Source organism: Myotis lucifugus, unplaced genomic scaffold, assembly GCF_000147115.1.
Source record: "Myotis lucifugus unplaced genomic scaffold, Myoluc2.0 scaffold_1234, whole genome shotgun sequence".
Lineage (NCBI taxonomy): Eukaryota > Metazoa > Chordata > Mammalia > Chiroptera > Vespertilionidae > Myotis > Myotis lucifugus.
The window spans coordinates 36,214-49,909 of record NW_005872282.1 but is presented as its reverse complement, the minus strand read 5'-3'; the positions used below and the strand labels follow the sequence as shown (position 1 = coordinate 49,909).

The following is a 13,696-nucleotide window of genomic DNA, read 5'->3' as shown; positions in this document are numbered from 1 at the left end:
CCAGACTGGGATGGCACTGTCAGCGCCGAGGGGCCTAGGGAGGAACAGGCGGCTGGGGTAGGACCCAAGTTTGCGCAGAACCTCTGGGGAGAGCAGGCCTCTCAGTGGGGAGGGGAGGCCTGGGGAGGTGGGGTTAGGTCATGGGGGAGCCCTCTGGGGGCACCCCTCCCTCCCAAGATGCCTCTGAGCCTCTGCTGACAGTGCAGAGAGGACACTCAGGCCCTTGGCCACCCTCGCCCAGCCTCACCCAGGGCAGGGGTGGCTGAGCTCTTGGGCTCCTCAGGCTGTGAAGGGACCGGGGGCTATGTGGGTGCTCTGGGTGCCTGGGCCCTCCTGACCCGCAATCTGAGGCAGATCCTTCTCTCCCCAGAAACCTGGCCTGACTCAGTTGGACCCCTTCCAGAGGCAGAGCCCTCCGCCCACCTCTGGAGCTCAGCTCCTCCCAGCTTCTCTGAAAGGTCCAGGTCACCCTCAGACCGAAGCTCATCCACCCAGCCCAGTGGCTCAGGCCAGTCACCAACCTGCTCCGTCCGCTCAGGTCCTTTGCAGCCACAGGGAGGCCAGGGCTTATGAAGGCCCTTCCTCCAACATCACTGCCCCGCCCAGCGCTCAGCCTCCTCCCGCCCCTGGCTCTCCACCCTTCCCATCGGCTGCCCAGGACCTTTCTCTAAGTGGGGCAGAGATCCCAGGGTAAAGGACCCCATCTCATGGTGTGGGGACCCCACACCTTTATCCCTCACTCCACAGGGTCTGCCCCAAAGAGGGGCTCAGGAACAAAGGCCACCACAGATGGCCCTGGACACCAAGATGGGGGGATGGGCATTGGGTTTCTCTGGCAGCGTGGACCCCAAAGGCACGCCAGCCAACCCCCCTCGCCAGTCCTCCAGCATCACTCCCAGGTCAGGACCTCAAGCCCCTGGGTCTATGCTGTGGTCCCAGTGCCCAGGCCCACACCCACCCTCCTGGGAGCCCCATCTGCACAGGCCGCCTCTCTAGCACCCTCCGCAGCCTGCAGCCTCAGCCATGCCCTCCCAGCCAACCCCGATGGTCCCACAGCCTGGCAGACCTGATCCCAGGAATCAGCGCCTAGATGGGGTGCCCACCCCAGCCCAGGTAGTTGAGATGGGCAGGCCTGACCTCTGGGTGCTCTCAGGCCTCTCTGGGCTCAGCTGTTGCAGGCAGAGGTATTTTGGGGGGAGCAGGCACAGAAAGCACAGGTCCTCAGGTTAGAGGAAGTGAGATTCGCTGGAGGCTGGGGCACATGGGGGGGGCGGGGCGGTGGGCTAAGGGCAGGGCTGGCCCTCCCCAGACCCCTACCTTGCCCATGGTCCCAGAGCACTGAAGCCTCAAGCACAGGCGAGGTTGGTGCAAACGGGGAGCACACAGGCACCGCTCTAGTGCCAACCTTGGGGACAAGCCAGCCTGCAGCAGCTCAAAGACAGGAGCTCCAGGTGGAGGGGGAGACCCAGTCAACAGTGCAAGGAGACAAGTGCCCCCAAATGCCACAGGGACAGTGGGGGGGATGGGCCAGATGCGCCCACTCCCCCAGGCTCCCAGCTGCTAGGAAGGCCTGGCCATCAGGCAAAATGGTTACTGGTTCCCCAGGCGAGGCCCCATTCTGCTCCTGGCCTTGCCGGGGATGGGCCCGGGCTGGGGCACTAGGCCTGCCTTCCTCCCTGAGCACACTCTAATTCAGTGGTTCTCAACCTTCCTAATGCCACGACCCTTTAATACAGTTCCTCATGTTGTGGTGACCCCCAACCATAACATTATTTTCGTTGCTACTTCATCACTGTAATGTTGCTACTGTTATGAATCGTAATGTAAATATCTGATATGCAGGATGGTCTTAGGCGACCCCTGTGAAAGGGTCGTTTGACCGCCAAAGGGGTCGCGACCCACAGGTTGAGAACCACTGCCTGTGCCCGAGCTCACTAGGGTGTCCTGGGCGGGGCCACCTCGGCTCAGAGGGCCAGTCCAAGTCCAAGCGCTGACAGGGCTCGGGGTGGGGGTTGGGCAGAGCCCTTGTGTTGGGGGCAGACAGCAACAGGAGCGCTGGTGCTGCTTTCGGTATTTGTCTCTAAAACCTTGGGCATTTTCTCCGAAAAGAGAGAACTGCAGCGAACGCAGGCAGGAAGTTAGACCCAGAGCAGCACTCACGACCCCAGGCAGCCCCGGAGGGTTTATTAGTGCGTGTGGCGGCTCCCACAGCAGCCAGCTCCTGCCCGCCATGGCACCCGGAACGCAGGAGGGGGAGACGGGGAGGTCGGGGCAGGACAGCAGCCGGCCTCTAACCCCTGCAGCCATGGAGTCCCAGAGTCCCGCCCAAGGCCCTGTCTCCACGCTGCGGCCGGGTTTCTGCTCAAGTGGAAGGTGCTGGAAGAGGGCAAAGTGCAGACACAGTGGCTGCCGGCGGTCGGGGCCGGGCACGGCACGCCTACCAGTTGTGGTTGTCCCAGCCCTCGTCCACCTGAGCGGCCTTCGGGGCTGCCTTCCTGGTGGTCTTGGGCCGGCCCTCCCCACCGCCCCCCCAGGCCTCCCCGCCATCGCTGTTGTGGTTGGATGTGGAGGCCGAGCCCCAAACGTCCCAGCTGTCTGAGCTCCGCTTCTCGGCCGAGGCATCAGCGCACGTCCAGCTGTCGCTGCTCGGGGACCTGTGGGCCTTGGCGGGGTCAGTGCTCCCGAAGGCCTCCCAGAAGCTCTGGTCGATGGCGCTGTTCTGGGAGTTGTCCCCTCCGCTGTTCTGGTAGCTCTGGTCCTCCAGGGGCCTTGGAAAGAGGGGGGCTCTGAACAACAATTTCCCAAGCGCCTGGCCTTCCCTTGGCACCTCCCCTGAGAACGGGGACCCCCAGGGCAGCCTGGGCTCAGTGCGGCTCAGCCAGGCCTCCCGCTGGAGCCGAGAGGGTGCCTTGAGGGAACGGGAATGAAAACCCAAAATGCAGAGGCCCCCACTGTCCAGATGACTGCTCAGGCCAAAGGCTGCCCCCCCCCCCACCCCCCACAGCCACACCAATGGAACACCACAGCACCTGGGCAAGAAAGCAGTGGCTTCCTGCTCCGGGGCCTGGGAAACGCATCCCATCGGGGTGGACTGGCATTGCCCACCAGGCCCAGCACGGCCATCTCTTCACCAGATCCTCAGGATCCCCCCAAGGGCCAGAGAAAGAGAAGGGCGGCACTCTGGGCTCTAGCAGGAAGGCCTCCTGCCCGCCTTGGCCCGTCCCCCAGGGATGGGGTGAGACTCCCCCCAGCCCTGGGCAGCAGCAGTTCCTCCGGGTCAAGGGGAGAACGTCGGAGCGAGGGGTGAGGGGCACCAACCAGCCGCTGCACCTCTGGGCCTCCTGCACTGGGGCCCTCAGCGCCCTGGACCCATGAGGGTGCCGACTGCCTCCGAGACCCTGGAGGAAAAGGCCCAGGGAAGGGGCCACCTCAGGACAGGAGACCTGGCATACCTGTCCGAGGGGTCCTCTGCTCTCCCCGAAAAAAAGGTGGTGACGTCCCGCCACCCCTTGCTGCCAACTCCCTGGACCTGGAAGGGGATGGGACACAGCTCAGACACGGAGCCCACGACGGCCTTCTGCCCAACGACCCGGCCAAGCTCCGAAAGGCAGCCACAGAGCCATCCCTGCTGTCACTACTGTTCGCCCCAACAGGGTCTGCCGGCAGGCAAGCCGCTGGGGGGCAGTGAGGGCTGGGCCCTCAGGAGCAAGGGAAACTCGCTGCAGGCACAGGAGATGGGGCCGCAACCACACGCCCGCTCCACCCCCGCAGGGAGGTGGAGACAGGCATCCCAGCATGCCCAGAGGGGCCACACTCACCAGGGGACGGTCAGCGCAGCAAAAGGATAGAAGGAAGAGAAGCGACAGGTTAGCGCCTGTGCCGCCCATGAAGCTGTCTCCACATTCCTCTCGCCGGCACGGAGCCGGCTTATAGGCAGCAGCGGCCAGGGCCCCGGCCGCAGAAGTGGCGCAGAAGCGCCCGTGCCAGCGTCAGAATGTGGAGACCGGCTCCAGCTGTGCCCACGTGTAGACGGGCACCCTACCTTGGACGCCAGCTGAGACACCCCACTGGACACATCATCAAAAATCTTTCCCTCCTTCACCTGCGTGGACCAGCAGTGTCGTTACCGGGGAGGTGGGGGGGAGGGGAGGGGGGGCGGACAGACAGAGCCCAGCACCGTTCCTAACGAAGGACAGCACCCCCCACAGCAGCTGACCCCAACCCCACGCCAGGCTAACACTGCAGCATCTCCCACCACCTCCTGAGGACGGGGCACTGCCCCTAAACCCCCAGCCACCGAAAGCTTCTCCTGCACAGTCTGGGCCTCCTTTGTGCTACCAGCCCCTTGGGAGGGGGACACGAGGAGGAGCATGGGGAGCACACAGGGAAACACAGGGAGTGCATGGGGACATGGGGAGAACATGGGGAGCACATCAGGGGACACAAGGCACACAGCCTGCCCACTGCACCAGCTGCCCTGGGGACAAGGCCCATGGGAGACAGAAGAGCATGGCATGTGGAGTGGGTGTTACCTTCTCCTGGGCAGGTTTGAGGACATTCTCGTTCAGACTGTGGCCCAGCTCTGATGCCTGCAGGAAGGACAGACGCCATGAGAGGGAAGTCAGGGAGCTCCTGGCACCATGTTCACCCCAGGACGAGGGTCAGCACAGCGGCTGCCAGTTTTGCGGGCAGAGACAGCAAGCAGTCCCCTGGCATACGGGACTCACAGCAGCTGCGTAGAAGTGGCCCCGAGCACCCTGACCACACAGAGGCCGGACCCGCTGCCCCTGCTACGCAGTCTTACGGGCAGGGGCCCGGGGACAGCACAAGCCCTGGGGTCCGCCCTGCCCAGCCTTCGCCTCCAGGGTCTCCCCTCAGGGCCCAGTGGATCCGGCCTGGTGAAGACAGCCCGGCCAGTAGCAGGTCACCTCACATGCTCCCCAGGGTGTAGGGGCGCAACCTCAGCAGCCCAGCGTGAGCCCCCGCAGCCACGGAGAGCGAGCATCAGGAGCTGGCTGAGGGGAGGGGACAGAGCTGGGAGATGATGAGGTGGGGGCAGGAGTGGGATGACAGGGACGGTGAGCAAGGCCTCAGGATGGGTGCCAGGACCTCACTCCTGGGATGAGACACCTTTGGAGTGTTTGGTTCAAGAAAATTACTCCATGCAAGTCTTGCCAAGTAGCTCCCGTGGATCCCAGGCCATCAGTGCCCATTGCATTCTGGGTCACAAAGGAAGTGCGGGTCCCCAAGCAGCTTGCATGGGCCAAACAGGAGCCAATCAGGCCAGTGAGAAGTTCTGAGCGTGAGCACACGTAAGCACAGACACAGGACAGGCCACAGCAGGCGACAGCGGAACCCAGCACAGGCCCCGCAGATGAGGGCGTGCTGAGGGTGACACGCGGACGCGGCGCCTTACCAGCTCCGGCTGCTGCCTGGAACCCCAGAACTTTACCCAGCGGCATAGGGATCGAGTGGGGACAGAGGAGAGAGCAAGGCAATAGAGCAGCATGGGCACCCCCAAAAGCACCTCGAGTCGCATCACTACATCACCCTGACGGGGCCCCAGAGTGACTTTGGAACCCCCTTCACTGTCGCTGAACCCTGCTTTCCACTCCCACTAACCACCATCCAGAACCATGTGAGCGAGGGGTTCAGGGGCTGAAAGAGTAGGGGCTCAGAGAAGCAGAGCAGGGGCCCCCAGCAGCGGGGGAGAAGCCACCCCTCCCTCACTTGGGGCCTGGGACAGCCCCATGGCCGCTGCCTCATGAGTCCTAACCCCAAGCCCTGGGAGCACAGGCCAGCCCAGAGCCCTGGCACCTCCGGGGGACTGCAGGGACCACTAACCAGGATTTGAAAAAAGAGAAGGCTGCAGCCAAGACCCCTGCCTACAGGAAAAGAAGGCACTGACCAGGGACACGGGACAGACACCAGCCCCAGGGGCCCACGGAGGCTGGCTCGCAGACACAGCCTCGCCTCAGTGACGCTGAGCCTCCTCCGCCCAGTGGAGCCGCCTGCCGCCTGCTCCTTCTTGATGCGGGGGCTCTGCCGGTGGCCGCGTGGCTGCCCAGCACCCAGGCTGCGATGGACAGGGTGACTTTCCAGCCCCACAGGCCTACGCAGGTGCAGCCTCTTACCCTGCCTGCCAAACCCGCGGGCACCTGAAGGAGCACGGCGGACGTGAACTTGGGAGACACCCACACACAGGCCAGGCTGCACACAGCACTGCCCCCGCCTGGAGCGCGGGCCCGAGGGCACCCCCGGGCGTGCCAGACCCCGACAGACGAGGAGTGTAACAGAACACAGGGCGCAGCCTTCCTGTTACCTTCTGAGTTGCCTGGGATCCAAACCTTGTAGCCTGGAAAGGAAACAGAAGGCTGACACTGTCCTGAATGATGCCGCCGCATTTCTGCTGGGCTCACAGGCGCTGTCCCAGGCCTGCCGATGCCACTAGGCACCAGTGCTCCCCTGCAGTGGCTGCAAGGGCCCAGCCAGGCTGCCCAGCACACCAGCCCCCACTGGAGGGAGGCTGGCGGGGGGCAGGGGCACCCATGCAGTCACTGGGCCAACTGTCCTACTTGCTCTCTGGGACACGGGGCCCCCACTGGTGCCACCCCAACCCCACCTTTATGTGCTTTTCCACAACCCAGCTGGTGCCACCCCCTCTGGATGCCCAGTCCCCAGTCACTATTATAACAGGGAAGGAAGAAAAGCCTGGCCCACACACTCTGCTGAAAGGTGCTCGGACCTCCCAGGTACAGCCCTCCTGAGAGCCAGCTGGACCACACGGCCAAGTGGTGGTGCCAGTGGGGGTGGGGAGGGCATCGTGCCACGGGGGCTGGAGCCCCTCAACGCTGGGCTCCTCTCAGGGCCTCCCCCCTCCCATTCACGACTCCTCCCTCCCCTGCAGGCCGGCCAGACTGTGCGGGTCGGGCCCGGGGACGCTGGGATGGCACTTACACCCTCTTTAGCTGCTGAGGCAAACCTGCTGGCTCCGGTGGTGAGGCTGCTCCAGCCCTGGAAGGAAGCAGAGGCCACGTCAAGGCCACACGCGGCTGCCCAGGTCGCACCGCACCATCCACCTCCAGAGGAGGCCTGACCATCTCTGGTCACTTTGGGGCCCCGTCAGGGTGATGTTAATGACCGAAGAGCCAGGCCTGGACCACAGGGTGGCACCATGGGCCCCGCCCAAGCCCCTGCCTTAGCTCCTCCTACAGCTCTCGATGCCCCCACCTGCCCTGAGGGGAGAGCCTGGTGCCCACTGCAGACAGACCAGTCCTGGGGCGGGTGGGGCACTACAACCTCTTCTCTTTTGACTAAGTTCAAGTTTCCACCTAAGCCTCCAAAACCAACTGAAACTATTTAGGAACAGAAACATCTGACTTAAATCCGCCACAGCCTTTCGTTCCCGAAGCAACGCAGAGGGCTAGTGCGCAGGAGACGTACTCATCAGATAAGGAGACAAACCCCTGAGGGTGCCGGGACAACGAAGACACGAAACAGGACATTCTGAGGGCGGGCACCTTTCTCCAAAGAAATTCCTGCCCAGTAGGTGTCACTACAAACCTGCCTCCTGCCCTGAGACCCAGCTGAGATTGGCAACAGGTGGTTTTAAATAACTTACTGAGCAGCTCATTCCTCTCTGGAGTAAGTGTGCACGGGGCAAGGGGGTGTGAAGTGGCAGAGTGAGCCTCCTGCCACGCCTGAGATAGGATCCTACAGAAACGGCCGGGAAGGGGCAGCTTCCGAGAGCTTCCTCCAGCTCTGAGCACACACGGCCCCGGCGGCCTTGTGGTCCCATGTCCGCCTGTGCGTCCTTCACTTGGCCCTTCTAAGAGCCTGTTCCACCAGCAGAGGAGCCCTCTCCTCCCAGCATGGCCCTCAGGTGTCTGCAAGTGTTCCTATCACATCAATGCTTTGATGGAGCAACACCCATTTTTTAAAAAAACAGTGACTACTTCCTTGGAATACACTGGTTCAACCGGAAGCAGCCTCAGCAGGTAGGGACCATGCATGGCTGAGGGTGCCATCCCCAGAGGGTGCTAGAGCCGGGCAGCTTAGAGACTCTGCCACCAAACCTCATCTCCCCCAGACTGGCCAGCAGAGCAGCATGAGGACCAACATGGGCCGGGCCGGGCGGTGCCAGATCCACACAGAATGTTCATTCTTTGGAGGAAATGCTCCTTGCTAACTTGAAATGTATGCTTGTTGTCAAAGTAAGTAAATGAGTGAAAACTTCTGGATCTGAACGACACACGAGGCATGGTGGAGGAGGAGGGCCGCACAGGCTGCCTGGGCCGGCGCCCCCTGCTGGGCGCACTCACCGAGTACAGGGACGACATGGCGCTGTTGAGGAAGTCGTCCTCCTTCTTCGGAGGCGGCACCGTGTTTCCAAACCCCACGTAGCGACTCTCCGGGGCCCTGACAGGGAAACAGAGCAGCCACCGCACTGCCCACTGAAGCCCCTCCTGCTGCGTCCGGCTGAGGAGCCCACATGGCAAGGCCAAGCCAACACTGCAAGTTGATGGCTCCAGGACAACCCGCAACAGGCCAGGCAGAGCCCGGGACAGAAGCGTGTTCTTCCCCTTAGACTCCACCCGCTCCAGACCCCATTCCGAGCGGGGCTGGCAGTCCTCGCCTGAGCGACCAGACCTCCAGCTCCCAGCGCCCTGGGCCTCACCCTTGGTAGGAGCTGAGGTCTTCGTTCAGCCAGTCCTCAAAGGCCTTGTCCGAGGAGGCAGTCGAACTCTGCGGCTGGCCAGAGGCCCTGAAATGGAGCTGACGGTTGGTGCGGCCACCAGAGGGCAGCAGATGCCTGCTGGCCATCACAGGGGCCTTTGGGAGGTACTGTCAGGACCACCTGGTCACACCTGGGCGCCTCTAAGAACAGCACAACGAGGCCGAGCTGGACTCCAGCTCTATCCGGAAGGTAGCTCATGAAGCCGACAAGAAGCGGGGGAGATGGTGCAGCCTTATGGACAGGGCCTAACAATAGGGGCAACAGGTGGGGAGGACCCTGGCACCCCCGGGGTGAGTGGGGAGCCTCCTGAGACCAGTCACACCGAACACCAGCCTCTGATGTCTGAGATGCAAGATGAGCACCATGAGGCCAGCTCACCCACAGTGTGCCTGCAGTCTGGGGGGAGTGACCCTCACAAAGGACAGGAGACACATGTCCTACAGAACTGCATGCATGTCATGGGCACATTCTAGAAGGATCTGCACTGGGATGGTGCCTGAGCAGTGTAGAGAGGGCAGGTTTTCTTCCAGACACATCTTCCCTGGTTGACAAAAAAAGCTTATATTGTTTTACAATCTAAAAGGTTGTTTTCCCCACTGCTTTTGGGAAGAGTGCAGACGGTAGCTGTTACCAGGACAGCACAAGGACCCCGAGCTAAGGTCAGGGACAGCCGAGAGCAGCGGCCAGAGGAGCGGCTACCGGTAGGCAGTGGATGGCAGCGTCTTGGACTGCGGCGGGGTCCAGTTCTGTGCAGGCGATGACTCCAAAGACCATTCTCTGCCTTCGGCCAGAGCTGCCACCTGCCGAGGGAACAGGGGGTTAGAGTACAGGCCTGTCAGGGCCACCCTAGGTGGTGCTGGCTCCAGTGGACTCTACTGTGCCCCCCATGCAGCCCTCCCGGGCTCAGTGGCCATGGGCAAGGGTCTCTGCCTTACGTGAACACTGAGACCAGGTCTCCCTCTGCAATGGTGTGGGTGAGTTCTTGGTCACCTCTCTGTCCCCCACAGGCTCCACTGTCCTCAGGAGTATCTTAACCAAGATGGACAGAGGTGTGTGGATGCCAGTTTCCCAGGGGTGGCGAGGAAGGCTCATCCTTCACCCCTACTAACCACAGGCCACCTGCCTCCCTGGGGGGAGGGGGGAAGGGAAGGGCGTGGACCAGACAGGGCCACATGCCCTTCTGTATGTGGACTGGAGTCACTAAAGTCCCAATGGGAGCAGCCTGGGCCCGCTTGTGGCCTCACCTTGTCCCTGAAGAGGGCGGCCGCTTTGCTGTTGTACTTGTCCTGCAGGGACCAGCAGGGGTCATAGTCCTCTTGAGACGCCAGGAACTGTCTGAACTTAGCATTCCCACCAGCTTTCATCTTCTCAAGCTCAATGTCCTTCCACTTGTCCATAGTGACAGAGCGCACGAAGCTACAGGCCGAGGATCGAACTAGTTATCAAGTGCTTGGCATTGAAGAGCCCCCAAACTGTGGATTAGACACGTGTGCTTCCTGTGACAGAAGCGCAGCCACAGGCTCCGAGGGCACGCGGAGCTCCCGAGAGGTGCTGCGCCCTCTGGGAGCCGCGTTGCAGCGGGAGCAGGCACTGACCTGAGGTGCACGCCGAGCCCGCGGTGCTTCCCCGAGCACTCCAGGCAGATCCAGATTCCATAGGTCACACTCACCCACTGAGGGTTGAACGCACCACACTCAAAACACACCTGTGGAGAGGGTCAGGTGTGACTTGCCCAGGTGGCTCAGGGCGACCCCAGAGCCCAGGGACCCCAAAGACCCAATGGGTGGCCCCAAGAGGGAGCAGAGGAGAGGCTGACTGGGAAGCCGACAGACAGGGAGGGTGAGCTCTGAGGCTGCAGCCACTTCCGGGAAGCCAGGAGCCCGAACCACAGCACCACAGAAACACAGGCTCACGTTGTTGTCCTCCTGCACCCTGACTTCCTTTAGCACCTTCCTGGTCCTGGGGCTGGCCATGATGCTGCGAAGAAGAAAAACAAACTTTTAAGACTTACGAATAGGTCACTTCACGAAAAATCCACTGTCAGTGCAAAACATTATAAAGCAGAACTTCCGAGAAATTCCACTAAGCTGCTCAGGAGCGACGGGTGAGACCCCTGCTCCGCAGGCAGAGGGGCCACTTCCAGAGCTGTCTCCACTCTAAGAAAGACCAAGAACAGCTAGATGGCCTGGCCAAGGCAATCCATTATCACAGCGGTTCTCCACCTTCTGGCCCTTTAAATACAGTTCCTCATGTTGTGACCCAACCATAAAATTATTTTCGTTGCTACTTCATAACTGTAATGTTGCTACTGTTAGGAATCGTCATGTAAATATCTGATATGCAGGATGGTCTTGGCGACCCCTGTGAAAGGGTCGTTCGATCCCCAAAGGGGTCGCGACCCACAGGTTGAGAACCGCTGCATTATCAGAAGCAATATGGGCTTGCACTTTGCTTAACCACCATGTACCACCACGACTGGGTAATTTATATGGAGTCCTGAATTGCTCACTAAAGACCGACACACCAGACTTGGGCTGACAGCCTTCAGAGACAGGGAACCCGAGTTCTCTCCCCACCTGCCCCACGTGGTGCAGGGAGGCTCCCAGCCTGTGGGGGCCGCAGAACGGTGGCCCTGACATGTGAAGAGGCTGGTTCGCAAGAGGGTCTCTAGGTAGGTTCTCTTCGGGGCCATCATGAGATGAGGGATCAAGGTGACAGCATGGCCACAGTAGTGCAGACCGGTCACCACACCTCACAAGGACACTGCTGGGGAACAACAGTCCAATACCTCGACTAGAAAGGCATTTCTTTGCTTTATTTTTTAAATCTTTATTGTTGAAAGGTATTACAGGTGTCCCCTTTATCCCATTGGCCCCCTCCATCTCACCCACCCTTTTTCTTTTTTTACGTTTTTTTAAATTAATTTTTAGAAAGAGAAGGGAGAGGGAGAAACATCGATGTGAGTGATACATCTATTGGCTGCTTCCTACATACCACCTGCTGGGGATCGAGCCTGCAACCCAGGCACGTGCCTAGACGGGGAACTGTGCAGGCTGCCTTCTGGTGCACAGGGTGATGCTCAACCAACTGAGCTACACCGGCCAGGGCCAGCCATTTATTTCTTTGTAGCCCTCCTAGCTTTGGCAAAGTTCAACCTCCACTGGTGGCCCACTGACTTCATGACCAGGAAAATCAAAATGATAAAAAGATTCAAGCTGGAGGCATGAGGTGGGGGCCACGCACAGTTTTGGACATTAGTGATCCCCACAGGTTCTGTGTCCACCACCTCGGGTTGGACCTGGATTTCAGGTCATCTCCACCTGAAAGTGTGTGGCCTTCTCTCGACTGTGAGTGGAACCTCTGAGCTGCCCCTCTAACTCACATGGCAACATACAGCCTTTGGAGAACACCTGAGGGCTGTCAGTGTGAGCAGTGTGACTAGCAGTGCCGCACACCCGCTCTGCTGCTGGACGCTTCACACCTCCACCTCTCTGCCCCTCACTGCTGCAGGCACGTGACTGACTGCTCAAACCAGCTCTCCGTTAACAGTGTCATGGAGCTTCATGTTGAGGTGCAGGTAAAAACAAGCCAGAAGAATCTCCGTCCAAATTTCATCTTTAATCTTAAGTTACTCAGTGAGGGGAACCCTGAGTCTCACACAACCAAACCTAAGCCTGGAAGTCCATGACTCTGATGTTCCTCAGAGTCCACTCCAGGACAGATCCGTTAGGAAATAGAGATCTGTTTTCTGTAATTGATGGAAACAAACCAGAGTTCACCCAATACTCCTTTCTGCCCTGGAGTTCTCTGTGCTGCGTGTGATTTTCCCCAGAAATGAGCAGATCTTGAGGGCAAACACACCAAAGCACAGTCCTGCCCAGGACCGGCCCCCAGACTGAATGCTTCCGGTAGAATGTTGTCACCACAGTGGGAAAGGCAGAAACGGGCTAAGACACTCTTGGAGAGATGTGCTGGTGGGTTTGAATTTACAAAGCCCTCTGCAGACTCTGGTCTCATGGCAGCCACAGGAGAGCCCTGTGTGGGGTGGTGTGCAGGGCTGACCCGCACACCTGCCGACACAGGTCCCCACACAACTGTGCCTGCCCTCACATCTGGTCAACAGAACATGGGCAACAGAAGTCAGAACTGGGGGGAGCCTGCTCTGAATTCTCACTGTGTCAAATAAAGTGGAGTGAACATTTGCACAACCACTAAAGGGAAAATACGTGAAAAGTAAATTACTTAGCTTCAATTTAAAAGGAACCTCCCATTGGCAACTGGTTTGGGATGTGAGAATCCCGATTTCTCTGAAATGCTAAGGTATTGTTGTTGTTTTGTTAATTCTCACTGGAGATTTTCCCCATTGATTTTTAGAGGCAGTGGAAGGGAGAGAGAGAGAAACATCGATGTGAGAGGCAAATTGATTGGTGCTTCCGACATCCACCCAGACTAGGGCTGAGGATTGAACATGCAACCCAGGTACATGCCCTTGACCAGTAATCAAACCCACGACTCTTGGATGTGCAAACCAACACTCTAACCACTCAAACACACGGGGCCAACCTGAAATGCTATTTAGCATACACACCCTCCTCGATTTTTAAAACATTAATCTATTGGCCTGGCTGGGTGCGGCTCAATTGGGCGAGCATCTTCACAATCACCAAGGGGCTCCCCTGTTTCAATTCAGGACAAGAAAAATGGTTTTGGGCTGCAGGCTCAATCCCCAAGTGGATGTGTGTGCAGGAAACAGATTGTTAAAAGGATTCACATCAGTGATGTATCACTCTCCGTAACCGTCCTCCATCAGAACCCATAAGAATCACTCTTTTAGACAATCTCTGACCCCTCCTTTTCCATCATATCATGTCGCACGGAATGCCTTATTAACCTCCTTCACCTGAGAGGACCCCTTTCAGGGCTTTCCCTACAAAGGGAATGAGGACCCCCGGCGAGAAC

At 59.7% G+C, this 13,696-nt stretch overlaps 1 protein-coding gene across 8 annotated transcripts in view; it reads right to left on the bottom strand.

Moving 5' to 3' along the window:
* Positions 1 to 2,150: 2,150 nt before the first annotated feature.
* The window catches only part of ARFGAP1 (ADP ribosylation factor GTPase activating protein 1), a 12,657-nt gene continuing 1,111 nt past the window's right edge, over positions 2,151 to 13,696 (bottom strand). The window contains exons 2-14 of one of the 8 annotated variants that reach the window (XM_023748266.1): positions 10,651 to 10,714; positions 10,333 to 10,442; positions 9,982 to 10,153; positions 9,437 to 9,537; positions 8,678 to 8,764; positions 8,322 to 8,418; positions 6,958 to 7,014; positions 6,323 to 6,355; positions 6,135 to 6,158; positions 4,533 to 4,589; positions 4,043 to 4,102; positions 3,453 to 3,529; positions 2,151 to 2,768 (exon numbers count right to left, since the gene is read on the bottom strand). In XM_023748266.1, coding sequence (XP_023604034.1) covers positions 2,438 to 2,768; positions 3,453 to 3,529; positions 4,043 to 4,102; positions 4,533 to 4,589; positions 6,135 to 6,158; positions 6,323 to 6,355; positions 6,958 to 7,014; positions 8,322 to 8,418; positions 8,678 to 8,764; positions 9,437 to 9,537; positions 9,982 to 10,153; positions 10,333 to 10,442; positions 10,651 to 10,710 — 1,266 coding nt within the window. In that variant the 5' untranslated portion in view covers positions 10,711 to 10,714 and the 3' untranslated portion in view covers positions 2,151 to 2,437. Of the gene's footprint in view, positions 2,769 to 3,452; positions 3,530 to 4,042; positions 4,103 to 4,532; positions 4,590 to 6,134; positions 6,159 to 6,322; positions 6,356 to 6,957; positions 7,015 to 8,321; positions 8,419 to 8,677; positions 8,765 to 9,436; positions 9,538 to 9,672; positions 9,767 to 9,981; positions 10,154 to 10,332; positions 10,443 to 10,650; positions 10,715 to 13,696 lie in introns of those variants that run through there. The other 7 variants (XM_023748268.1, XM_006107522.3, XM_014449522.2 and 4 more) reach the window with 7 other exon arrangements.